The sequence below is a fragment of the Poecile atricapillus genome, chromosome 29 (assembly GCF_030490865.1).
Source record: "Poecile atricapillus isolate bPoeAtr1 chromosome 29, bPoeAtr1.hap1, whole genome shotgun sequence".
Lineage (NCBI taxonomy): Eukaryota > Metazoa > Chordata > Aves > Passeriformes > Paridae > Poecile > Poecile atricapillus.
In genome coordinates this window covers 3,994,229-4,021,784 of record NC_081277.1, presented here as the reverse complement: position 1 = coordinate 4,021,784, position 27,556 = coordinate 3,994,229, and the positions used below count along the sequence as shown (strand labels likewise).

The window sequence follows — 27,556 nt, the reverse complement described above, 5'->3', positions numbered from 1 at the left end:
ACAAAGAATTCCAAAAAACTTCCCCAAAAAAACCCAAAAAAACAAAACAAAACACCAAAAAAAATCTCAAGAAAAATTAAAAAAAAAAAAACCAAAAAATCCAACAAAGAAACCAACAAAAAAACCCCAAAAAACCAAAAAGAAACCCCCCCAAAAAACAAAGAAAAACCCCAAAAACCCCAAAAAAACCCCCAAAAACCCCTTAAAACCAAAACAAAAAAACCCAGCAAAAAACCCCAAGCCCCCCAAATAAACAAACCCCAAAACAACAAAAAAAACCCCAAAAGAAAACAATAAAAAACCCAAATAAAACCCAAATAAAACCCAAAAAAATCCCCCCAAAACAAAAACCTAAAAAACCCAAAAAACCTCCAAAAAAAGCCCCCAAAAAATCCCCCAAAAAACGAAAAACACAAAAAAAACCCCAAAAAAATCCCCAAAACCAAGAAAAAACCAACAAAAAAACCCCTAAAAAACCCCCCCAAAAATAAAAAACAACCCCAAAACAACCAAAAAACCCAAAAAAACAAACCAACAAAAAACCAAAATAAAAACCCCCAAAACCAAGAAAAAAACCCTAAAAAACCCCCCCAAAAATAAAAAAAAAACCCAAAACAACCAGAAAACCCAAAAAACCAAACCAACAAAAAAACAAAATAAAAACCAAAAAAATCTAGAAAAAAACAACAAAAAAGTCCCTAATAAACCCAAAAAACTCAAAAAAAACCCCCAAAAAACAACAAAAAAACCCTAAAAAACCCAAAAAACTCAAGAAAAACCCCTAAAAAATCACAAAAAAACGCCCAAAAAACCCTCAAAAAATCCAGAAAAAACCAACAAAAAAATCCCTAATAAATCCCAAAAAAAAAATTTAAAAAAATCCCCAAAAACCAACAAAAAAATCCCTAAAAAACCCAAAAAACTCAATAAAAACCCCTAAAAAATCACAAAAAAAACCCAAAAAAACCCCTCAAAAATCTAGAAAAAAACAACAAAAAAATCCCTAATAAACAAAAAAAAAATTTTAAAAAAATCCCCAAAAACCAACAAAAAAACCCTAAAAACAACCAAAAAAACCACTCAAAAAAACCCCCAAAAAACCCTAAAAAAATAAAAAACCAACCTAAAAAAACCCAAAAAAAAAGGAGAGAAAACCGAAAGGCGGCGGCGGTGGTGGCGATCCAGCATCTGGGTTTTTTTTGGGGTGAAAAAGGAGGGATTTTGTTCAATTTCAGCTCTCTCAGGGGGGGTCTCTCACTCCATGATTGGCGCTGGGAAAGCCCTGGGGGGCTCAGGGGGTCTCGAAGCCCACGCGGAAGCCGGGCTGGGGCGGCACCACGGCGCCGTTCTGCCCCTGCGCCGCCTGCACGCCGTAAGCGGGGCCCATCCACGGGGCTGAGGACTGGCTCTGCCTGGGTGGGGAGGAGGAAAAAAATCCGTTAGGAATTCCTGAATTGTCCCTGGGGTTGTTTGGGGTGGGGGGGGTTTGGGGTGGTGAGGGGGTGCTGTCGATTGATGGGGTGTTGGCACCTCGCTGCGGATCTGAGGTGCAAAAATCAAATCCCAAAGGGATAAAAACTGGGGTAAAAATGCTCTGGATTCACCCAAACCCCCACTGGGATGTTCCTGCCTTGCTGCAGCTCAGAGGTGCAAAAATCAAATCCCAAAGGGATAAAAATTGGGGTAAAAATGCTCTGGATTCACTCAAACACTCACTGGGATGTCCCCACTCCACTGCAGCTCTGAGGTGCAAAAATCACTCCCCAAAAGGGATAAAAATTGGGATAAAAAATGGGATAAAAAGGCTCTGGTTTCATCCAAATCCCCATTGGGATGTCCCCACTCCACTGCAGCTCAGAGGTGCAAAACTCACTCCCCAAAAGGGATAAAAATTGGGATAAAAATTGGGATAAAAAGGCTCTGGATTCACCCAAACCCCCATTGGGATGTTCCTGCCTTGCTGCAGCTCTGAGGTGCAAAAATCACTTCCCAAAAGGGGTAAAAATTGGGGTAAAAATTGGGATAAAAAGGCTCTGGATTCACTCAAACCCCCACTGGGATGTCCCCACTCCACTGTAGTTCTAAGGTGCAAAAATCAAATCTCAGAACGGATAAAAATTGGGATAAAATTTGGGATAAACATTGGGATAAAAATGCTCTGGATTCACTCAAACACTCACTGGGATGTTCCCACCCCGCTGCAGCTCTGAGGTGCAAAAATCACTTCCCAAAAGAGATAAAAATTGGGATAAAAAGGCTCTGGACTCACCCAAACTCCCATTGGGATGTCCCCACCCCTGCTGCAGCTCCAAGGTGCAAAAATCACTTCCCAAAGGGATAAAATTTGGGATAAAACACTCAGGACTCACCCAAACCCCCATTGGGATGTCCTCACTCCACTGCAGCTCAGAGGTGCAAATATCACATCCCAAAAGGGATAAAAATTGGGATAAAAATGCTCTGGATTCACCCAAACCCCCATTGGGATGTTCCTGCCTGGCTGCAGCTCAGAGGTGCAAAAATCACTTCCCAAAAGGGGTAAAAATTGGGATAAAAATTGGGGTAAAAATGCTCTGGATTCACTCAAACCCCCACTGGGATGTCCTCACTCCACTGCAGCTCAGAGGTGCAAAACTCACTCCCCAAAAGGGATAAAAATTGGGATAAAAATTGGGATAAAAAGGCTCTGGATTCACCCAAACCCCCACTGGGATGTTCCTGCCTTGCTGCAGCTCTGAGGTGCAAAAATCACTTCCCAAAGGGATAAAAACTGGGGTAAAAATTGGGGTAAAATTGCTCTGGTTTCATCCAAATCCCCATTGGGATGTTCCCACCCCGCTGCAGCTCTGAGGTGCAAAAATCACTTCCCAAAAGGATAAAAATTGGGATAAAAATTGGGGTAAAAATGCTCTGGATTCACCCAAACCCCCATTGGGATGTCCCCACTCCACTGTAGCTCTGAGGTGCAAAAATCACTTCTCAAAAGGGATAAAAAAAAATTGGGATAAAAATTGGGATAAAAAGGCTCTGGTTTCATCCAAATCCCCATTGGGATGTCCCCACTCCACTGCAGCTCAGAGGTGCAAAAATCACTCCCCAAAAGGGATAAAATTTGGGATAAAAATGCTCTGGATTCATTCAACCCCCCACTGGGATGTCCCCAGTCCACTGCAGTTCTGAGGTGCAAAAATTACTTCCCAAAGGGAAAAAAATTGGGATAAAAATTGGGATAAAAAGGCTCTGGATTCACCCAAATCCCCATTGGAATGTCCCCACTCCACTGCAGCTCCGAGGTGCAAAAATAAAATCCCAAAAGGGATAAAAATTGGAATAAAAATTGGGATAAAAATTGGGATAAAAATGGGGATAAAAATGCTCTGGATTCATCCAAACCCCCATTGGGAGGTCCCCACTCCACTGCAGTTCTAAGGTGCAAAAATCAAATCTCAGAAGGGATAAAAATTGGGATAAAATTTGGGAGAAAAATGCTCTGGACTCACCCAAACTCCCATTGGGATGTCCCCACCCCTGCTGCAGCTCTGAGGTGCAAACATCACTTCCCAAAGAGATAAAATTTGGGATAAAAATGCTCTGGACTCACCCAAAGCCCTGCTGGTTCCAGGCCTGGCCGTAGACGCCGTAGGCGGGCACTTGCCAGCCGTTGGGCACGTACTGGCCCAGCTGGGCTCCCCCGTACCACTGCCCCCACTGCCCGTAGGCCGGCGGGTAGCTCAGCTGGCCCTGGGGACACACACGGGGCAGCACTCAGGGAACTGGGAGTTATCTGGGAATTTGGGAATTCTCACTGCATCCCTGATAGGAGCTGCTTGGTCCAAGCTGGCTGTGGGTGCTCCCAGGGCACAGCTTAGCTGGGAGTTACAGCCCTTCCCGATATCCCAAAAAAACTGTCCTGATATCCCAACAAACCCTTCCCAAAATCCCATCAAACCCTTCCTGATATCCCATCAAACCCTTCCCGAAATCCCATCAAACCCTTCCTGATATCCCATCAAACCCTTTCCAATATCCCATCAAACCCTTTCCAATATCCCATCAAACCCTTCCCAATATCCCATCCATCCATCCATCATCCATCCATCCATCATCCATCATCCATCCATCATCCATCCATCATCCATCATCATCCATCCATCCATCATCATCCATCATCCATCATCCATCCATCATCCATCCATCCATCATCCATCCATCCATCATCCATCATCCATCCATCATCCATCCATCATCCATCATCATCCATCATCCATCATCATCCATCCATCCATCATCCATCCATCATCCATCCATCATCCATCCATCATCCATCATCCATCCATCATCCATCAATCCATCCATCCATCCATCCATCCATCATCCATCCATCATCCACCATCCATCCATCATCCATCCATCCATCCATCATCCATCATCCATCCATCATCCATCCATCATCCATCCATCCATCATCCATCCATCATCCATCCATCCATCATCCATCCATCATCCATCCATCCATCATCCATCATCCATCCATCATCCATCAATCCATCCATCCATCATCCATCCATCATCCATCCATCATCCATCCATCATCATCCATCATCCATCCATCATCCATCATCCATCCATCATCCATCCATCCATCATCCATCCATCATCCATCATCCATCATCCATCCATCATCCATCCATCCATCCATCATCCATCCATCCATCATCCATCATCATCCATCCATCCATCATCCATCATCATCCATCCATCATCCATCCATCATCCATCCATCATCATCCATCATCCATCCATCATCCATCCATCATCCATCCATCCATCATCCATCCATCATCCATCCATCCATCATCCATCCATCATCCATCCATCATCCATCCATCATCCATCCATCATCCATCCATCATCCATCCATCATCCATCCATCCATCATCCATCCATCATCCATCCATCCATCATCCATCCATCATCCATCATCCATCATCCATCCATCATCCATCCATCATCCATCCATCCATCCTTCATCCATCATCCATCCATCCATCCATCATCCATCCATCATCCATCCATCCATCATCCATCCATCATCCATCCATCATCCATCCATCCATCCTTCATCCATCATCCATCCATCCATCATCCATCCATCATCCATCCATCCATCCATCCATCCATCCATCCATCCATCCATCATCCATCCATCCATCATCCATCCATCATCCATCCATCATCCATCATCCATCCATCCATCCATCCATCATCCATCCATCATCCATCCATCATCCATCCATCATCCATCATCCATCCATCCATCCATCCATCATCCATCCATCCATCCATCCATCCATCCATCCATCCATCATCCATCCATCATCCATCCATCATCCATCCATCATCCATCATCCATCCATCATCCATCATCCATCATCCATCCATCATCCATCCATCATCCATCCATCATCCATCCATCCATCCATCATCCATCCATCCATCCATCATCCATCCATCCATCCATCCATCCATCCATCCATCCATCCATCCATCCATCCCATCCCCACTCCCCAGCCAATTAACAGGGTGGTTAATTAGCGCCTCAGGAGCTGCCTGACCTGCTGGACAGGGCTGACCATGTCGGGTGTCTCCTTGCCCCAGTAACACTTCACCACGTGGCCCTCGATGGTGGTGCCGTTGACGGAGACGATGGCGTGGGCAGCGCTCTCGTGGGAATTGAACCTGTCGGGATGAAATCGGGAATATTTCTTGGGAATGACTCCGTGCTGTGATTCTCCCTAAATAAACTGGGGAATTCAGCAAGGAAAGCAGTCAATTTATTGATTTTTTTAACTATTTTATTTTTAATTGGTTGTGTTTTGCTGATCTTCTTACTGAATGGGAAAGATTTGGGTTTCGTTAATTTTTAATTTTTTACAGTTTAATTTTTAACATTAATTCGTTCATTTTTTACTTTTTAAATTTTTTTTAATTGATTTTTTAACTGATTTTTTATTAAATGGAATAGAATAGACAATTCATTAATTTTTAAACTTTTAAAATTGATTTTTTAACTAATTTTTTTACTAAATGGGAAAGGTGGAAGTCATAATTCATTGCAAGGGAATGAAGGGATCTTCCCATATGACAAAGAGCCCTGTTCCAAGTGGAACTAAATTTCTGGGATTTCCCCACTTTTTATGGCCATGATCCGTCCTCAGAGCAGAGGGAGCAGAAATCCTCTGATCTCTCAGATCTGGGAGGGTTCAGTGACTCCTCTGTGCTGATGGAGGTCCCACATGACAAAGGGCCCGGTTCCAAGTGGTTTTTTGGGATTTTTCCCATTTTATTACAGCCATAATCCCTCCTCAGAGCAGAGGAAGGAAAACCCCTCTAACCTGTGAGGGTTTAGTGACTGTGGTGACTGAAGTCCTGAAGGACAAAGGGTCCTGTTCCAAGAGATTCCAGGGATTTTTCCCATTTTATTACAGCCATAATCTCTCCTCAGAGCAGAGGAAGGAAAACCTCTCTAACCTGGGATGGTTTAGTGACTCCTCTGTGGTGATGTGTGACCAAGGGCCCTGCTCCAGGTGATTTCAGGGATTTTCCCCATTTTTTATAACCCCTCCTCAGAGCAGAGGAAGGAAAATCCCTCTAACCTGGGAGGGTTTAGTGACTGTGGTGACTGAAGTCCTGAAGGACAAAGGGCCCTTCTCCAAGAGATTTCTGTGATTTTCCCCATTTTTTATAACCCCTCCTCAGAGCAGAGGAAGGAAAACCCCTCTAACCTGGGAGGGTTTAGTGACTGTGGGACTGAAGTCCTGAAGGACAAAGGGTCCTGTTCCAAGAGATTTCAGGGATTTTTCCCATTTTATTACAGCCATAATCCCTCCTCAGAGCAGAGGAAGGAAAACCTCTCTAATCTGGGAGGGTTTAGTGACAGTGGTGACTGAAGTCTTCAATGACCAAGGGTCCTGTTCCAAGAGATTCCAGGGATTTTCCCCATTTTTTATGGCCATGATCCCTCCTCAGAGCAGAGGCAGGAAAACCCCTCTAACCTGGGATGGTTTAGTGACTCCTCTGGGGTGATGTGTGACCAAGGGCCCTGCTCCAGGTGATTTCAGGGATTTTCCCCATTTTTTATAACCCCTCCTCAGAGCAGGGGAAGGAAAATCCCTCTAACCTGGGAGGGTTTAGTGACTGTGGTGATGTGTGACCAAGGGCCCTGTTCCAAGAGATTTCTGTGATTTTCCCCGTTTTTTATAACCCCTCCTCAGAGCAGAGGAAGGAAAACCCCTCTAACCTGGGAGGGTTTAGTGACTGCGGTGACTGAAGTCCTGAAGGATAAAGGGTCCTGTTCCAAGAGATTCCAGGGATTTTCCCCGTTTTTTACAATCCCTCCTCAGAGCAGAGGCAGGAAAACCTCTCTAACCTGGGAGGGTTTAGTGACTCCTCTGGGGTGATGGGGTGACCAAGGGCCCTGCTCCAGGTGATTTCAGGGATTCTCCCCATTTTTTATAACCCCTCCTCAGAGCAGAGGAAGGAAAACCTCTCTGACCTGGGAGGGTTTAGTGACTCCTCTGTGGTGATGTGTGACCAAGGGCCCGGCTCCAGGTGATTTCAGGGATTTTCCCCATTTTTTATAATCCCTCCTCAGAGCAGAGGCAGGAAAACCCCTCTCACCTGGGATGGTTTAGTGACTGTGGTGACTGAAGTCTTCAATGACCAAGGGTCCTGTTCCAAGAGATTCCAGGGATTCTCCCCGTTTTTTACAATCCCTCCTCAGAGCAGAGGCAGGAAAACCCCTCTAACCTGGGATGGTTTAGTGACTCCTCTGGGGTGATGTGTGACCAAGGGCCCTGCTCCAAGTGATTTCAGGGATTTTCCCCATTTTTTATAATCCCTCCTCAGAGCAGAGGAAGGCAAACCCCTCTAACCTGGGAGGGTTTAGTGACAGTGGTGACTGAAGTCCTGAAGGACAAAGGGCCCTTCTCCAAGAGATTTCTGTGATTTTCCCTGTTTTTTATAACCCCTCCTCAGAGCAGAGGCAGGAAAACCCCTCTAACCTGGGATGGTTTAGTGACTCCTCTGGGGTGATGTGTGACCAAGGGCCCTGCTCCAAGTGATTCCAGGGATTTTCCCCATTTTTTACAATCCCTCCTCAGAGCAGAGGAAGGCAAACCCCTCTAACCTGGGAGGGTTTAGTGACTGTGGTGACTGAAGTCCTGAAGGACAAAGGGTCCTGTTCCAAGAGATTCCAGGGATTTTTCCCATTTTATTACAGCCATAATCTCTCCTCAGAGCAGAGGAAGGAAAAACCCTCTAACCTGGGATGGTTTAGTGACTCCTCTGGGGTGATGTGTGACCAAGGGCCCTGCTCCAGGTGATTCCAGGGATTTTCCCCATTTTTTATAACCCCTCCTCAGAGCAGAGGAAGGCAAACCCCTCTCACCTGGGACACCCCCAGCCCCAAGCCCACTCCCACCTGACGAAGGAGTATCCTTTATCCGGGAACACTCGGATCTCCATGATCTGCCCGAAGGGGGAGAAGGTCTGGCGCATCAGCTGCTCTGGAGCAGGAAGGACAGAGAGCAGCGTGAGGCAGCCGTGGGGACAAGGGGACAGGTGCCACGGGCTGGGGCCACACGTACCTGTGAGGCCCGAGGTGACCCCCCCGCAGTACACGGTGCAGTTGCTGGGGCTGGACTGAGTCACCACCTCCTCGTAGGACAATTGTTTGGTGGTTGCTGGAAGAGATTGGGTGGCATTTTCAAATGGATTTCAGGAAGGGTTGGATGGAAGAGATTGGGTGGCATTTTCAAATGGATTTCAGATGGATATCAGGAAGGGTTTGATGGAAGAGATTGGGTGGCATTTTCAAGGGGTGGGATGGGAATTGCAGGGGAATTTTAGCCCTGACTGGCACAGGGTGGTGGGAACAACCTGCAGATCATTACAGGGACACCTCAGAGCCCTTTCCAGGGACTGAAGGGGCTCCAGGAGAGCTGGAGAGGGACTGGGGACAAGGGATGGAGGGGCAAGGATGCAGGGAATGGCTTTAAACTGGGAAAGGGGAAATTGGGGTGGGATATTGGGAAGGAATGAGGGTGGGGAGGGGCTGGGATGGAATTCCCAGAGCAGCTGTGGCTGCTCCATCCCTGGCAGTGCCCAAGGCCAGGCTGGACGGGGCTTGGAGCACCCTGGGGTGGGGGAAGGTGTCCCAGCCCAAGGCAGGGGTGGGGTGGGATGGGCTCTGAGGTCCTTCCCACCCCAAAATCTTGGGGATCCCCCACCCCAGGAGCTGGCAGGGCACAGGGTGGCCACCTACTCTCATAGGTGCTCTTGGGAGCTGGAGGTTTCCTGGTGGCCCAGTTGGTCCGGATCTGCCGGCCCCCGAGCCACTGCCCCCCCATCTGCTGGATGGCGTTCTCGGCGTCCTGGAGGGGAGAAAAACCCCGCTGACCCCACTGCTGGCACCCCTCCTGTGGGTCAGAGCCACGGGACTGACCCCACTGCTGGCACCCCTGCTGTGGGTCAGAGCCACGGCAGTCACCCCACTGCTGGCACCCCTCCTGTGGGTCAGAGCTATGGGAGTCACCCCACTGCTGGCACCCCTCCTGTGGGTCAGAGCTATGGGACTGACCTCACTGCTGGCACCCCTCCTGTGGGTCAGAGCCACGGGAGTCACCCCACTGCTGGCACCCTTTCTGTGGGTCAGAGCCATGGGACTGACCCCACTGCTGGCACCCTTGCTGTGGGTCAGAGCTATGGGACTGACCCCACTGCTGGCACCCTCCTGTGGGTCAGAGCCATGGGACTGACCCCACTGCTGGCACCCCTGCTGTGGGTCAGAGCTATGGGACTGACCCCACTGCTGGCACCCCTGCTGTGGGTCAGAGCTATGGGACTGACCCCACTGCTGGCACCCTCCTGTGGGTCAGAACCACGGGACTGACCCCACTGCTGGCACCCCTCCTGTGGGTCAGAGCTATGGGACTGACCCCACTGCTGGCACCCCTCCTGTGGGTCAGAGCCACGGGACTGACCCCACTGCTGGCACCCCTCCTGTGGGTCAGAGCCAGGAAGGAATTTTATCCATTTATTGAAGAGGGAAATTAAGGATTTTTACCCATTTATTGGAGGAAAATGAAGAGATTTTACCCATTTTTTTGAGGAAAATGAAGAGATTTTACCCATTTATTGAGGGAGGAAATGAAGGGATTTCACCCATTTTTTGAGGGAGGAAATGAAGGGATTTCCCTCATTCTTTGAGGGAGAAAATGAAGGGATTTCCCCCATTTTTTGAGGAAGGAAACTAAGAGCTCTTACCCATTTATTGAAGAAGGAGACGAAGCCGTAGCCCTTGGACTTGCCCGTGGCCATGTCCTTGACCACCCGTGCGTCCCTGAAAGCACAAAGGGAACCAGCTCAGCTCCACCTCTCTCCTCTCCCCTCCACCAGCACCACTCCCTGTCCACACACAGCTTGGCTAAAGGAGCAAAATTAAAACTTAAAACGTGCAAATCAAGAGATTCCCCAAGAAATGGCTGTGTTTTACAGGCTGGGAAAGGCTCCAGATCACTGCAGGAGCTTGCCTGGCTCTCTGGAACCATCCAAGTTTTAAAATCTTATTTTTAAGATTTTTTTTTAAAAATAAATCTCATATTTATTTGCCAACACGTTCTACCTGCTTGTTGCAAATGTTAAATAGAAATGAACAGAAAATCAAAATAAAAAAATAGGAATTGAAAGGCATACATTGGCTGAATTCTTTAATTCTTGGGTTTATATTTTATAAATAATATATAAATATATATTTATATATATTCATATATATAATAATATATAATACATATAATATAATAATATATTAATAATACATAATATAATATTAATAAAATATATTATTATAATAATATATTATTATATATAATAATACATAATAATACATATAATATATAATAACATATAATATAATAATTTAAAATTATTTTATCCTTATGTAAAAATAAAATAATTAATCTTATTATTAATAAATCAGTACATTTTATTAAAATTTATTAATTTTAATAAATTAAATTTTATTATTTATTGTAATATTATTTTATATTATTTTTATTAATTATTATTATTTATATTATTTTAATAATTTTTTAAAATAAATTAAAATTTAAAATTGAAGAAAATAAAACACATTTCAAGTCTTAAAACCACACACCAGACATCATTATCAAACAGGAGTGACTGGAACTACGAAGTGCAGAAAAAAAAACAAGGGGAAAAAGGAACAAAATTGATAAAGGTAAATAAAACTACAACGTTTCTTCACTGGGAAATGTAACCTGTGCTTCACTGTGGAATTCTGTCCATTCTTCAGAAGAACCAGCCAGGAAATGATGGAAGGGAAATCAGAGGGGGCAGAGAAACCAGCAGAGCACGGGCACAGCACTGAGAAGCCACAGCAGGCAGAAAGTTCGTTAAGGCTGGGCGGTTTTAAGCCTAATTAACAGTAATTCTGGCACCCACAGAGGCAGATGCCTGAGGAAAATCCCTCTCCAAAGCAGCAGGAGTGTTTGTTCTCTGTTAGATCCCCCTTTTTTTTTTAACTTTCACAGAATTTGGGTCCAGTGCCCCAAATTGCCAGGAAAAGCCACTCTGAGGAGCTGAGCTGGGCTTGCTTGAGAGGAAAAAGGGAAAAAACTGAAAAATTTGGAATAAAGACTCAGCAATGAGTGAAAACATGAGCACAAAGGGAGGGAGAGGATGTTTGACAGAGATTCAAACCAGCCAAGAATTACCCCCATTTCTCTCTGTGCTGATCACGCCTCGAGGTCATCAATAAAAATGAGTTTAGCACCAGTAAAGATTCAAATAAAAAGAAATCAATCAGGAAATATTCCATTAGCAGCACAATTGCAGAGCCTGGTCACTGATGAACAGCTGAAGTTCAATCCCTCGTTTTTCCAGGTTAAATTTAAATAAGGAGAAAATCTGGGTCTTTAGGGGGTTTGGAATGAGAGTTCAAAAGGGAGAATTCTGCTTTTTTTGGAGGAAAAAACTCGAGTTTCAGGTTGGATGGTGAGTCTGGGGCAGCATGAGCATCGCTCCCCTCCCGTCAGCACCGGGCAGGGAGAGCTCTTGAAGGGAGGAAACTTCCAGGGAAGATGGGACAAAGAGCCTGTCCCCAGCTCAGGGGTCAGGAGGGAATTTGGGGGCTCTGGGGGACTTTTCTGGAAGGTGTTCAGTGACACCAGGCAGGGGGAAACTCTCACAGCAACATCCTGCCTGTTCCTGCTCCTGCCTGATCCCTCCTGCATCACTCCAGCTGTTCCAGCCCCTCATTCCTTCCCTGTGGAGAATGGATTCCCTGGAGCCTCATCCCTTCCCTGTGGAGAATGGATTCCCTGGAGCCTCATCCCTTCCCTGTGGAGGATGGATTCCCTGGAGCCTCATCCCTTCCCTGCAGCCACACCTGGCCACAGGATGGATTCCCTGGGACTCAACCCTTCCCTGCAGCCACATCTGGCCACAGGATGGATTCCCCAGAGCCTCATCTGGCCACAGGATGGATTCCCCAGAGCCTCATCCCTTCCATCCAAGGATGAATTCCCTGGAGCCCATCCCTTCATCCAGAGCCCCTGGAGCCCTCCCTCAGCTGCACTCAGGGGATGCCTGAAGTAAAAATCACATTTATAAAACTTCTTAAACCTTCTAATAAAAAGGAAATCAAGCTGGCATGAAAAGAGGAATAAGCTGGAACTCTTGAGAGGGGAAAAAAAACAACCCCAAACAACAAAAAGCAAACTTACTTCAATTAAAAGCTTCACTACCCAACACTCCAAAGTGCTCTATGTTCTTACACCACCAAGAAACTCCAGTGTCCAGAACAGAGGAAAATTCATGGTTTACCTTTGGAGCAGGGATGGAGGGGCTGCTCCTGGCTCTGCTGCACCCTGGCTGGGACAGGCTGGCAGGGACACTGGGGACATCCCTGCCCTGCTGGGACCAGCTCAGCTCCCTGGCCCAAAGGGCTTGGACAGGTGTGTGGGGTCTCAGGACAAGGTGATGCTGCCCCAGGGTGCTCCAAAATAAAGCTCATTTTGAGGGAAATGGGAATTAAATCCACAAAAAAAAAACCAAAAGAAAAGCTGGCTAAGGGTGGCTGGCACCAAACATCCGGAGTGCCGAGGGAAATGCACAGCCCAGGTGCAGGATCTGGATTTCCCAGCTTTGCTGGGAAAGCAGAAGAGGTGGGATGAAGGATGTGGCTGTGGGAGCAGGAGTGTGGTCCCTGCACTGCCACAGTGTCACTCAACACAAAGCTGAGACCTTGGTCTGCCCTAAAGGACTTACGAGATTCTTCCAAAGGGAGCAAAGGCTGCTTTGATGTCTTCAGTTGTGATCTCAGGGCTGAGGTCTCCGACAAAGACGTGGAAATGGTCTTTGGGGGAAAAGAGAAAGGAGGATTTAGTGCTTGAAGACGCTCTCTGAGCAGAAAAGGGTAAAATAAACTCTTCTTAAGAAACTCTTTATTAAAACTCCAGCTGTTATTCAAAATACATTGTTAAAAAGCACAAAAACACTTATAAAATACCACAAAAGCCAGTATTAAATGCTACAGGAAGAGCAGAGTTTGCTGTGGAACAGAATTCCTGCTGCTCCTGACAGACCCTGTGCCTGGCAGGGCCACAAGTCAGTGATCTGAAGTGATCTGAAGGACACACATTTATATCTTGAATTTTAAAAACTGCTTTTAAGGCCTGCCAGCACTTTCTGCACAGATCTGAGAGTATTTACACCTCATGTGCCCAGTGTCCAGGGAAATCTCTCTGTCTCTGTGCCAGCACTAGGCTGTGATGTGGAATCCTGGAATGGTTTGGGTGGGAAGGGATTTAAAATCCATCCCAGGATGCTCCTGGGACACTGCAGTGAAGGGGGACTGAAGGCTCAGGATGGAAAGGGGATCCCTTCCTGAAGAGAAACAGGAACAAAAGTTCTCAATCCCAGGAGTTTTCCACCTAAACCAAACAACGTGTGACACAGCAGGCACCAAACTCCCTCAGGCACCGATGGGGTTCAGCCCACTCCAGCCTGAAATTCCAAGAATTTCTCCACAGAAATTGTTGGGAGTGATGGAACCTGTCCTGGAAGGAGCCTGGATGCTCCTTGAGGGAGATGCTCAATGTGCCTCAAAAATACAGAATGAGGCATTTTGGGGTTTAATTCACAACTGCCCAGGTACCAAAGAGCCACGGATTTGCATCAAATCTCCTCCTGATGCTACAGGGAAATGGAAGGGAAGTCCTTCCCTAAAAATTCAATGGAAAAAAACCAAAACCCCCCCCAAACTTAGCATCAGGGAACACCCTGGAGATCCACAATTCAATGTTTAAGAAGACACAATTAACTTGTGAACGCTGTGTGATGGCAAAGATCAGACCTGCCCTGAAGTTTAATTAACACAGACACCATAAATAATTAGGATTCCAATCAAAACCATTCCCACAGAGCTCTGTGTGGTGCATTTCAGTTTCACAGCTTGCACAGCTCGGGGCACAGGTGACACTTACTGCTGGTGTCTTTCTTCTGGCTGCTGGGGGTGGTGGCCCAGTTCACTTTGACCTCCTGCAAACGGGAATCACACATCAGATTTGGCAAATCCCTAAAAAAACCCAAAAAGCTCAGACACCCTCAGTGCTCGGATCTGACCCTACAGGGGGCCCCATGTGCAAGGCTGGGGATAAAACTCAAGTTTAAGACATTTTTTATGGGAGAGGGCTTGTTCTTAAATGATCAAGGCTACAGCTCCCCTGCTCTGGGGGTGTTCACTTGCAGAGGAGAAGGATCCAGAGCCCCTTGCAGGGCCTGAAGGGGATCCAGGAGAGCTGGAGAGGGACTGGGGACAAGGGATGGAGGGACAGGACACAGGGAATGGCTCCCAAATGTCTCAGGGGTGACTGTGAAGAGGATGGGGACAGGCTCTGGTCAGTGGTGCCCAGGGACAGGGTAAGGGACAACAGGCACGGACTGAAACAGGGGAAGTTCCTCCTGAATATGAGGAAAAGAAGGAAAATATGAGAGAAAATATGAAGGAAAACTTTTCTTTGAGGCCTGGAACAGGCTGTGGTATCTCCTCAGCAGACATCAGAACCCTGCCTGGACACTACCCTGTGTACCCTGCTCTGAATGAACGGCACGGGATCATCTCCAGAGGGGCCTTCCAACCACTCTGCAGTTCTGGGATTGTTCTCCCAGTTCCACATTCTCAGCTCCAAGTTCCTCCCAAAACACTGAACTCCTCTCAATGCCCTGAACTCCTCCTCTCCATGCTCTGAACTTCTCCCCATGCTCTGAACTCCTCTCCATGCTCTGAACTTCTCCCAAAGCTCTGAACTCCTCCTCTCCATGCTCTGAACTCCTCCTCATGCTCTGAACTTCTCCCAACACTGAATTCCTCCCAACGCCCTGAACTCCTTCTCTCCATGCTCTGAACTCTTCTCTATGCTCTGAACTTCTCTCCATGCTCTGAACTTCTCCCAACACTGAACTCATTGCAATGCTCTGAACTTCTCCTCTCCATGCTCTGAACTCCTCCTCTCCATGCTCTGAACTCCTCTCCATGCTCTGAACTCCTCTCCATGCTCTGAACTTCTCCCAAAGCTCTGAACTCCTCCTCTCCATGCTCTGAACTCCTCTCCATGCTCTGAACTTCTCCTCTCCATGCTCTGAACTTCTCCCAACACTGAACTCCTCCCAAAGCTCTGAACTCCTCTCCATGATCTGAACTCCTCCTCCCAACACTCTGAACTCCCCTTCAGAGTTGTGCCCCACTAAGACCTCCACCCCAAAGCCAGAGTCTGGCATGTGCAGCACATCCCCTCCTTTCCCATCAGGATTTCCCCTGGCACATCCTGTTTTCCCCCAGACTCAGGACATCCTTTCCCATCAGGATTTCCCCCTGGAATGCCCCCAGCCCCTGGCACATCCTGTTTCCCCCAGACCCTGACATCCTTTCCCATCAGGATTTCCCCCTGGCACATCCTGTTCCCCCCAGACTCTGACATCCTTTCCCATCAGGATTTCCCCCTGGCACATCCTGTTCCCCCCAGACCCTGACATCCTTTCCCATCAGGATTTCCCCTGGCACATCCCATTTTCCCCCAGACCCTGACATCCTTTCCCATCAGGATTTCCCCTGGCACATCCTGTTCCCCCCAGACTCTGACATCCTTTCCCAGCAGGATTTCCCCTGGCACATCCTGTTCCCCCCAGACCCTGACATCCTTTCCCATCAGGATTTCCCCTGGCACATCCTGTTCCCCCCAGACTCTGACATCCTTTCCCATCAGGATCTCCCCTGGCACATCCTGTTCCCCCCAGACTCTGACATCCTTTCCCAGCAGCATTTCTCCCTGGCACATCCCATTTTCCCCCAGACCCTGACATCCTCTCCCATCAGGATTTCCCCTGGTACATCCTGTTCCCCCAGACTCTGACATCCTTTCCCATCAGGATTTCCCCCTGGAATGCCTCCAGCCCCTGGCACATCCTGTTCCCCCAGACCCTGACATCCTTTCCCATCAGGATTTCCCCTGGCACATCCTGTTCCCCCCAGACCCTGACATCCTTTCCCATCAGGATTTCCCCTGGCACATCCTGTTCCCCCAGACCCTGACATCCTTTCCCAGCAGCATTTCTCCCTGGCACATCCCATTTTCCCCCAGACCCTGACATCCTCTCCCATCAGGATTTCCCCTGGCACAGCCTGTTCCCCCCAGACTCACCCCAGAGCACAGCAGCTTACCTTACCCATTATCTTCCTGCCGTTCATGGCAGCCAGGGCCGCGGCCGCGTGCCGGTGCTCGTAGAACTCCACGAAGCAGTAGGGATCATTGCCAGCTGTCTGAGACAGGAAACGAGCCCGGGATTAGGGATACAAACCCGGGATTAGGGATACAAACCCGGGATTAGGGACACAAACACAGACTCTGGCTGCTCTGCTCAGCCTCTGACACCTCAACAGCCCCACACAGACAGGATTTCTGACTCTACAGGGACCAACAATGCTCCCAGAGCTTTCAATTCTGCTTTGAAAGGTAAAATTATGGTAAAGAGTTTTTAAAACCTCATTTGCAATCCTCTCGTGACTTAATGAGTTCAATGGCCCCATGTGGACAGGTTTCCTGACTCTACAGGGACTAACAATGCTCCCAGAGCTTTCAATTCTGCTTTAGAAAGAGTAAAAAAATTATGGTAAAGAGTTTTTAAAACCTCATTTGCAACCCCCTCATGATCTAATGAGTTCATTGTTCCTCTCCATGTCCACCTGTCCTTAAATTAACCACCAGGCACGTGCAGAGACGATGCCAAAAACACTGGAGTGTATGTCCAGATGTACTGAAGGTGTTTGTGGCCTGTTTCCAGAGGAACTCCCAGAGCCACAAGCACAGCCTGGGGCCAGCAGCTCTGAGGAACAGGAAATCAGAGGATTCAGGCTCTTACATCCATGATCATCTTGCAGTTCTTGCAGGGTCCGATCTGGCTGAACAGCTGGAGGATCAGAGCCTCGGTCACGTCCCTGGAGAGGTTCCCCACGTACCTGAGGGTCAAACACAGGGGTGGACATGGATGTTGGACACACTGGAACCTGGAAAGGGGTCTGGGAGCAGGGATGAAGCGATAGGAAAAGGGGGAATGGCTTCCCACTGCTGGAGGGCTGGGTGAGATGGGATATTGGGATGGAATGAGGGTGGGGAGGGGCTGGGATGGAATTCCCAGATGGGGCTGGGTGAGATGGGATATTGGGATGGAATGAGGGTGGGGAGGGGCTGGGATGGAATTCCCAGAGGAGCTGTCTGCCCCTGAACCCCTGGTAGTGTCCCAGGCCAGGCTGGACAGGGCTTGGAGCAATGTGGGACAGTGGCAGGTGTCCCTGCCCATGGCAGGGGTGACACTGGATGGGTTTAATGTCCCTTTCACCCAAACCATTCCAGGATTCTGTTACTCCACGAACCTGATTTCCCTCTGCAGAGACTCCTGCTCCCACATCCCTACAGCTACTTCCCAGTACAGAAATTCCAATTCCCACATCCCTACACCATCACCCCTGCCCCAGCAGCACTTCCCAGCTGCTGTTTGCCCACCTTTTACACAACATTTGGTTGGTTCCTTCCAAAGGCCTCAAGTTTTGGCAACATCAGCTCTGCCAGGAATACCTGAGGCCAACGTGCTTGACTGCACACATTCCCTCAGCCTCCCCAAGCACAAACACGTCCCAAATCCTCACTCCCACCTGGGATTTTGGCTTCCTTGGCCACCAAGCCCATCTGTGACCCACTGGTGGCTGTTTTTGTTGTTGTTGCTGAGCCCAAGTCACGGGATTTTTATAAAAAGCCCAGCGAGAAACCTCAGCCGCCGAGGTGCAGCCGCAGCTTCCCGCAGAGGAACGTTCCGTGGGAAACCTCTGCCACGGGAATCCCGGCCAAATCCCAGCCCTGACACCACAGCTGCTGCCAGAGGGGCAAAGGGGCTGTCAGAAAAACACCAGCAGCAAATCCAGGCTCTGCTCAGGCTCCTGCTGCTGCCACAGGGATGCGCTCTGGGGTTTGGATATGTGGGAATGTCAGTTTTCTGTCAGGAATGGCTCGTACACCAGCTCTGGGTTAATTACTTGGACAACTGTTTAAGGCAGGATTGGGTTTTAAAAACCCTTCTGATAAATTTCCTTAAAACCTTAAAAAAATGAGGGATTAGAGCACTCCATGAAGGTCATTAACACCAGGACATTCTCCCCGCAGCAAGTCCAACTGAGAGTGGGATGAGAGAGGTTGGAAAAGACCTCCAAGATCATCGAGTCCAACATCTGACCCATCAGCACCTCGTTAACCGGAGCAGAACTAGCAAGGCCTCTCTTTAACTCTCTTTTCTTAATATTTTAATTATTTGGACAACAAATCAATGGAAGCACCAGAGTGATGAGCCTCATGTGACCTTATGGATCTAGATTAATTAATTTGTGACTGAAAGGTTCCCAAACAGTGTCCACCCCTGACCTCTGCTCTGATGGGATTTCATCCCAATGAACAGGCGTCTCCTGAAATATTCCTGACCTCAGCACTGGGTTTAGCAGGTTTTAGGGAAGGGATTCCCAACAGCCTCACGGATCTCTGCGTTCCTGAGGGATCCACTGCAGGAATATTTGTGTGTTCAGAGTGTGCCAAGGCAGGTGGGGAACACCCAGAGCTGCGACACAAACCATTCCCTGGCTTTTCCATGGAATTTTGTTGCAGCTCCACAGACAGGCAGGATGCAGAGCAGCTGGACCTTGTCCACTCACACACAGATAACCCAGCAGGCAGGTGACCCTGCCAGGCAGCACCAGGTAACACCAGGAGAGCTCAGCCCTGGCTCTTCCTGCACCTCTCTCACCCCTCTCCTGCTAATTGGATGAGAATCCAATTAACGAGTTGGTTGATGACTCTGCAGATGAAGGGCTGCGTTATCCAAGTTTATCTTGAGAAGCCAAAGCCAACTGCTGCCAGTGCTTGTGCGTGCTTCAGACCACAAATTATTTTAATTTAGGACACGTATCCCACGTGCATCCACGGAAAACACAAACAACAGGACTCTGCCACCTCCAAGGCTGCTCTGCAGATCCATCATCTGCTGCTGGAGAGTGGTTGTCAAGGAAGGGAACTGTCTGTGGGAGAAGGAGCTGCCTCTCCTGGATTTACACGAGGGAAAACAGCTCCTGAGGGAACACAGGGCTCTACACCCCACCACACTGACACGGGGCAGGGAGGGGGAAAAGGCAAAAACAAGGAGTTATTTCCAGGAGTGTGTGCAATCTGTTCCAGAAAAACAACTGGAATGTGTTAAGGAACGACAGGGTGCAGAGGGTTGAGGGAGCCCCAAAATCCACAACTGGGGGGTGGTTCTGGAGCAGAAATCCTACAGAAACCCCGGTGTGAGCAGGGATTTAACATCCAACAAAGATCACCTGAGCTGCACTTTCTGCCTTGGACTGCTCCTCACTGACACGGGGCAGGGGGAAAAGGCAAAAACAAGGAGTTATTTCCAGGAACATCTGAGAAGGAAAAAACAAGGTGCAGAGGGCTTTGGGGGCCACATAGCTGAGGGAGACCCAAAATCCACAACTGGGGGGGTTCTGGAGCAGAAATCCTACAGAAACCCTGGTGTGAGCACAGATTTAACATCCACTAAAGATCACCTGAGCTGCACTTTCTGTCTTGGACAGCTTCTCACGGACACGAGTGAGGTGAAAAAGGCAAAACCAAGGAGTTATTTCCAGGAACATCTGGGAAGGAAAAAACAAGGTGCAGAGGGCTTTGGGGGCCACACAGCTGAGGGAGCCCCAAAATCCACAAGTGGGGGGATTTCTGGAGCAGAAATCCTACAGAAACCCCGGTGTAAGCATGGATTTAACATCCACTAAAGATCACCTGAGCTGCACTTTCTGCCTTGGACTGCTCCTTCTAAACCTGAGTGGTGACACCCATCTGGTGACAATTCCCTGTGTGACCCCACAAAGTCCCTGGGAGGGAGGCAGAGAAATCCCACCCTGGATGTTGCTCAGTCCTGAGCTGTGCTTTAAGGTGATCCTGCAGATCTTTTCCAGCCCCAGCGATTCCCTGGATGTTGCCCAGTCCTGAGCTGTGTTTTAAGGTGATCTTGCAGATCTTTTCCAGCCCCAGTGATTCTCTGGATGTTGCCCAGTCCTGAGCTGTGCTTTAAGGTGATCCTGCAGATCTCTTCCAGCCTCAGTGATTCCCTGGATGTTGCCCAGTCCTGAGCTGTGTTTTAAGGTGATCCTGCAGGTCTTTTCCAGCCTCAGTCATTCCCTGTCCGTGCCACCAGCTGCACATGCTCCAGGACATGGATTCCTTGGCACACACCAAGGCCACCAGGGCCCACATGGACCCTTGGGATGGGGGGAAAACATCTTCCCAAATAAACACACAAACACACCGGCGGCTCTGTGTTTGCAGAGGCCAGGAACAGCTCCCAAAATGTGGGAAAACACCGGGATTGGGGAAGCAGAGAGTGGTCAGTGCTCGGGACAGCTGGGGTGAGGCACGTCAGGGTCTTGTTGTCCTGTGGTCACTTGGCCAAGTTGTTTCTCAACCCCTGGGGAGGGGCAGCAATCCAAGGGCACAACATTCCCTCACCTTGGAATGATTCCCTCTCTCCCTTCTGTCTTTCCTGCTGCACTGGAGAACAAGAGGTGGTCTAGAGGTGGGATGGGAAGACTGGAGCCTGATTTCCCTCATCCAAACAAGGGAAAGTTACTCCAGGTAACACCAGCCTGGGAAAAAGCACAGCCCAGGTGTGCACAGGACCAGCACCTTTTGCTAAAATCCAACCTAAACCTCCCCTGAGGTGGCTTTGTAATTCACTCCTTGGGAAGCAACAGGTTCAGATTGTGCTTTGAACACTGGGACAAGCATTGGATTCATGGATTCAGGATTCACCTCCTGCTCATTCACATGGAGCTGCTGACCAGGGCAGTGGGGCTCCAGCTGTTTGCCATGTAGCCCCCCGCACCCCCCAGGGGAAAATCCAGCCCAGTTTGCTCACAAAAAACCTACACGGATCATGCAGAATGACAGGATCCTCACCATGGAATGGTCTGGGGTGGAAGGGATTTGGATCATCCAGTTCTATCCCCTGCCGTGGGCTGGGATGGAGAACACACACACCTTCCAGACCCCCTTTCCCTCCAGGTGTGAGTGTGGATGTACCAGGGAGGGGGACACACCTTCCACACTGCCTTTCCCTCCAGATGTGACCTGGGATGGACTGGGGAGAGGGGCACACACTTTCCAGACCCCCTTTCTATCCAGGAGCAGGGGGGACACACCTTCCGGACCACTTTTCCCTCCGCATGTGAGCTGGGATGGACTGGGAAGGGGGACACACGTTCCAGACCCCCTTTCTCTCAGATGTGAGTTGGGATGTACTGGGGAAGGGACACACAGCTTCCACACAGCCCTGTCCCTCCAGATGTGAGCTGGAGGCCCAGGGTAACGCCCGGAGCGTAGGGCAGGCCGGCGGTGCCCAGCACTGGGAACGGGGAAAGGGCAGGAATACCGCGGGAGCCGGGCTCCCCTCGCTGCCGGAGGGGGCCGGCTACCCCTCAGCCCCGGGCGGGGGTCGCTCCCGCAGCACTGCGGGCGGCTGAGGGTCCGCGGCGGAGCCCTGAAGGGCCCGTCCGTGAGGCGACCCCAGGCCGCCCCTCCCCGCGGAGCCGGGAACAATAGGCGGTCTCGCCCCCTCCCCACTCACAGGGTCTTGGGCATTTCATCCTCCATGGCGCCGCCGCCGCGGGCCCCGGCTCTTCCCGCCCGCCGGGGCGGCCCCGTGAGCCCTGGGCAGCCCGGGCAGCCCGAGCGGCGCCGGCCCCGCCGGCGGACGGTCCCGCGGCGGCTCCTCGCAAGATGGCGGCGGGCGGGCGGGCTGAGGGGCCGGGGGGGGGCGGGAACGCGCGTGCGCGGGGAGAGCGCGGGAACGGCGCGGGAACGGCGCGGGGACGCGCGGCCGCTCCGCGCATGCGCGGCCCCGTGAGGGGAAGGTGAGGAAAGTGGTGAAAATTGGTTTAAAAGAAAAGCCTTAAAAATAAAGGGGTGAATAAAAATAAAGAATAAGAATAAGAATAAAAAAATACGTTAAAATAACGGAATTTAACATTAAGGAATTAAAAAGAAAATAATTAAAAGGGGTTAAAACCACGGTGGAAAGGGATATGTGGGTCAGGGACATGCAGGCACCAGGAATGGGAAATAAAGGGAATTAAAGTAAAGGACTTAAAAGTAGAGGAGCTAAACGCGTTTTAAAAGGCGTTTAAAATGAAAAAGTTTAAAAATTACAGGATTAAAAATGAAAGAATTGAAAGTCACGGTGAAAAGGGACACGTGGGCATCGGGAACAGCATACAGGGGTAGAGAAATAAAGTTTATAAAATACGGGACTAAAATTAAAAATTACGAAAATAAAGCAACTGGAATAAATTAATTAAAATTTATAAAATAAAGGAATTTGAAATGAAGGATTTTAAAATGAAAGGCTCAAAAGTGAAGGGTTAAAAAGCAGGGTGAAAAGGTTAGTGTGGGGACCAGGTGCACAGGCCTTGGGTGGTGGGGGAATAAAAATAAAGGAGTTAAAATAAGGCAGCTAAAAATAAAGGAGTTTAAAAGAAAAGGGTTTAAACAAGGAATTTAAAACGAAGGGGTTAAAAATAAAATAATTAAAAGTAAAGGGATTAAAAGTAAAGGGATTAAAAAGAAAGGGATTAAAAAGAAAGGGATTAAAAGCAGGGTGAAAAGGTAAATGTGGGCACGGAGAAGGGTGGCGCTTTCAACAGGGGCGGGAAAATTAAAATACAGGAGTAAAACGAAAGTGATTAAAAGTAAGGGAAGTAAAAGAAAGGACTTTGGAATTGAGAGTAGAGCAAATCAAAGGGAGGTAAAAGAGCTATGCGCCGCCCGGGAATCGAACCCGGGTCGCAAGAATGGGAATCTTGCATGATACCACTACACCAGCGGCGCGGTTGGAATCGAGTCTTCTCCGTGTCCCTCATGTTCCCGCCTGCCGCAGCCTGCCCGGGCCGCGCTTCCGGCCCGCCCCCCGGCCTTTGCCCTCCGTTCCCGGCGCCATGTCGGGCCTCCGCCGGCTCCTGCCGCTGCTGCTGCTGCTGCTCCCCGCGCTCTGCCCGCCCGCCCGGAGCCTCCGCGATGGGCCCTCCAGGATCGGTGCGGCGGGTGATGGGCGCGGGGTCAGGGGAGGGGGACTCTGTGAGGGGGAAAGCTGAGGGGGGGACTCTTAAGAGGATCTGTCGGAGGGGCTATGGGGGGGGAGTCCCTTGAGGGATCTGGGGGGAAACTGTGAGGGGATTTGCGAGGGGCGGGGGGCGCGAGCGGGATCCTTTGAGGGGATCCGTGAGGAAGGTGAGGGGAGGAGATCCTTTAAGTGATCTGTCATGGGAGACCCGTGAGGGGATCTGTGTGGGTCAGAGAGTATGGGGGGGGGAGTCCCTTGAGGGATCTGAAGTGGGGGGGGGGCCGTGAGGGATCTGTGAGTGGGATCCTTTGAGGGGATCTGTGAGGAAGGTGCGATTGGGGGACCCCTCAAGGTCCCTCAAGGTCAGTGGGGCTCCATGAGGGGACCTTTGAGGGGCTGGGGATATGAGGGGGGGTCTCTTGAGGGGATCGGGATGGGGGGGCCATGAGGGATCTTTGAGGGGATTCCCTTGAGGGGATCGGGATGGGGGGGCCATGAGGGATCTTTGAGGGGATTCCCTTGAGGGGATCTGTTGGTCAGGGAGCCCATGAGGGATCTTTGAGGGGATTCCCTTGAGGGGATCTGTTGGTCAGGGAGCCCATGAGGGATCTTTGAGGGGATTCCCTTGAGGGGATCTGTTGGTCAGGGAGCCCATGAGGGATCTGTGAGGGGCAGGGGGTGTGAAGTGGGGGCTCGTGAGGGTGTGAAGGTGACCAGGCCGGGTTCTCCCAGCCGTGGTGGGCGGTGGGATCGGCGGCTCGGCCGCCGCGTATTTCCTGAGGCAGAAGTTCGGCCATGGCGTGGAGCTGCACGTGCTGGAGAAGGCAGCGGTGGGCGGCCGGCTGGACACGCTGGACGTGGAGGGGAACACCTATGAGGCAGGGGGGTCTGTGATCCACCCCCTCAACCTGCACATGAAGCATTTTGTCAAGGAGCTGGGTGAGCATGGACCCCCCCCATCCTGATGTCTCCCAGCCCCAAAGTTGTTCCTCAGTCCCAAAATGATCCCCCTAGGGTGCTCTGGGTCCCGCGTTGCTGGGGGACATCCCCTGAAAGAAGAAGGCTTGGTAGCCCCTTATGTATCCCCAGTAGCCCTCATATCCGTCTCCAGTAGTCTCACTTTTTTCCAATAACCCCCATGTCTTTCCCCAATAGTCCCCCTTCTTTTCCCAATTTCCCCCCATATACTTCCCTAGTAATCACCTTTCTCCAGTATCCCTCCCCCACAGGCCACTTTCCTTCCCAAATAGCCCCCCATCATCTCCCCCATGCCCCCTGTAGTACCCCAGCCCCACTCCAGGCAAAGGAAACCCACATCCCAATGGGAATGGTCTCATCCTTCCCCACAGGTGACCCACTAATGGCATTATAAAGGTCCAAAAGTCACCTCCAATCACTCCCTGGCCCATGATCAAGGGCTAATTCCCCTTTCTGTGCCTTGAGACCCTGATCTTCAGCCACTCACCCTTATCAGCACGAAGCCAGGTTATCTCAGGAAGTTAAAACTGAGGTGGAATAGCTCTACCTTTCCCTAAATTACCTTTTTCTGTCCTTTTCCCAAAGGCCTCTCGGTCGCCTCAGTGCAGGGCGGCCTCGCGGGTGTTTACAACGGGGAGGAATTTGTGTTTGAGGAGAGCAGCTGGTTCTTCATCAACCTCATCAAGCTGCTCTGGCACTACGGCCTCAACCCCCTGCGCATGTCCATGTGGGTGGAGGGCATCCTGGACAAGTTCATGAGGTGGGTTTGGGGTCCTGAGAGGGAAAATGTAGGAAAGGACCTTAAAAACACCTAAAAATCCCATGGGCAAGAACAGCTTCCACTATCCCAGGTTGCTCCAAGCCCCATCCAGCCTGGCCATGGACACTTCCAGTGATCTAGGGGCAGCCACAGCTTCTCTGGGAAGACTCTGCCAGGACCTCCCCACCCTCATAAAAATCCTCAATATCCAACCTAAACCTCTCGTTTGTCCTGTCCCTCCAGGCCCTTGTCCTGCCACCCCATGAGATCCCTCCTGGGGCCACAGAGCTCATTAACAGAGGCAATTTCTTGTCTGCAATTAAAGGATCTACCGGTACCAGATGCATGACTACGCCTTCAGCAGCAACGAGCGCCTGCTCCACACCCTGGGAGGCGACGACTTCACCCGCCTGCTCAACCAGACCATCGATGAGGCCATGCAGGAGGCGGGATTCTCCCAGAAATTCATCAACGAGGTGGTTTGTCCGGTCACAAGGGCAGATTTCGGCCAAGGGGTCACCATCAATGCCTTTGTAGGTGCGTGTTTGGAGGTAGCCTCCCATCCTGGGTGTTGGGGTTCCTGCTCCGTGTCCCAGTTTATCCCCCCTGATTTTGCAGTTTGTTTTTCCCACGTTTCCCTGCTCTGATGGTGGTGGTTTCCTTGCAGGTGCTGTGTCCCTGGCTGGGGTGCAGTCAGGCCTTTGGTCTGTGAAAGGAGGGAACAAACTTGTCTGCTCCGGCCTCATCTACTCCTCCAAGGCCGAGGTTATCCCGGGAACAGTCGTGTCCATAGAGCCAAAAACCAGCCGCAGGCCTGGCAGTGAGTGCAGCTGGAATTCCCTTCAGTGGGGAGGGGATGGTGATACTGGAGACCAGCCTCGGTCCCTTGGGGATTTTGAGATGGAAATTCCTCCCTGGGAGGGTGGGGAGGGGCTGGGCTGGAATTCCCAGAGCAGCTGTGGCTGCCCCTGGATCCCTGGAAGTGCCCAAGGCACTTGGATGGGGCTTGGAGCAAGCTGGGATAGAGGAAGGTGTCCCTGCCATGGAACTGGATGGGCTTTAAGATCCCTTCCTATCCCAACCTTTCCACAATTCCATGAAAAGAGGGCTGAAAACCCAGCTGTAGAAGTTTATAAACCCAAACGTGGTGGCATTTTGAAATGCCAGGGTCAGCTGGGATTCCCTGAGCATGGATCAGGATAACCGAGCTGCTCTCCCTCCGCAGGGGACCCGGCCACGGTCTACCACGTCACCTACAACACGTCCTCGGGGCTCACAGGGGACACCTACGACATCGTGGTCATCGCGGCGCCGCTCGGCCGCAAGATGGCCAACATCACCTTCCTCAACTTCGACCCTCCCATCCCGCAATTCCTGATTCCCTACCACCAGACCATCGCCACCTTGGTGCACGGCCGCTTGAACACCTCCTTCTTCGGCTACCACGACCCCCAGGCTTTTCACCTGGGGGCCGTTTTCACCACGGACAACCCCAAACTGTTCATCAACAGCGTGGGCATGGTGTCCCCGGTGGGGGACGCGGGCGGGGAGCCGCCGCTGCGGTCGGCCGTCTGGAAGGTGTTTTCCAAGGAGGAGCTGACCAAGGAGCAGCTGGGTTTGCTCTTCTCCTCGTACGACACGGTGAAGGTGAAGCGCTGGTTGGCGTATCCCCGGTACAGCCCTCCCGAGAAGTTTCCTCCCATCGTCCTGCACGAGCAGCTGTACTACCTGAACGGGCTGGAGCGCGCCGCCAGCGCCATGGAGATGAGCGCCATCGCCGCCCGCAACGCCGCCCTGCTCGCCTTCCACCGCTGGCACGGCAACAGCCACAGCATCGACCAGGAGGACCTGCACGAGAAGCTCAAAACGGAGCTCTGAGACCTCCCCTCGGGGCTTAATTAACGCTAATGAGCTCCCTGCTTCGTCCTCTGAGGAGGTGTTTCATAGGATCATGGGATCCTTGAAGTTGGAAGACTTTCAAGATGATCAAGACCTTCAAGATGATCAAGATCTTGAGGATCATCA

The 27,556-nt window shown here is 50.2% G+C and overlaps 2 protein-coding genes and 1 non-coding gene across 8 annotated transcripts; 1 reads left to right on the top strand and 2 right to left on the bottom strand.

Annotated features, from left to right (window-relative positions):
- Positions 1-1,132: 1,132 nt before the first annotated feature.
- On the bottom strand, positions 1,133-23,674 carry TIA1 (TIA1 cytotoxic granule associated RNA binding protein). 6 transcript variants are annotated; one of them, XM_058859499.1, is made up of 12 exons: positions 23,545-23,674; positions 17,500-17,596; positions 16,802-16,900; positions 14,568-14,622; positions 13,351-13,438; positions 10,327-10,402; positions 9,326-9,434; positions 8,649-8,744; positions 8,483-8,567; positions 5,616-5,739; positions 3,602-3,741; positions 1,133-1,412 (listed from the first exon to the last, which is right to left on the bottom strand). In XM_058859499.1, the coding sequence occupies exons 2-12, from the start codon at positions 17,509-17,511 to the stop codon at positions 1,292-1,294; spliced, it is 1,005 nt and encodes a 334-aa protein (XP_058715482.1). In that variant the 5' UTR covers positions 17,512-17,596; positions 23,545-23,674; the 3' UTR covers positions 1,133-1,291. The 6 variants fall into 6 exon arrangements, with proteins under 6 accessions (XP_058715482.1, XP_058715483.1, XP_058715481.1 ...); XM_058859500.1 differs by having other exon boundaries at positions 16,802-16,896; XM_058859498.1 differs by lacking the exon at positions 23,545-23,674 and adding an exon at positions 22,303-22,478.
- On the bottom strand, positions 23,491-23,561 carry TRNAG-CCC (transfer RNA glycine (anticodon CCC)). Its single transcript has one exon. It is a non-coding gene; the product is annotated as a tRNA-Gly (tRNA).
- PCYOX1 (prenylcysteine oxidase 1) lies at positions 23,624-27,414 on the top strand. Its single transcript, XM_058859496.1, has 6 exons — positions 23,624-23,765; positions 24,526-24,732; positions 25,357-25,531; positions 25,857-26,068; positions 26,199-26,351; positions 26,757-27,414. The coding sequence occupies exons 1-6, from the start codon at positions 23,669-23,671 to the stop codon at positions 27,407-27,409; spliced, it is 1,497 nt and encodes a 498-aa protein (XP_058715479.1). The 5' UTR covers positions 23,624-23,668; the 3' UTR covers positions 27,410-27,414.
- The last annotated feature ends 142 nt before the right edge of the window (positions 27,415-27,556 follow it).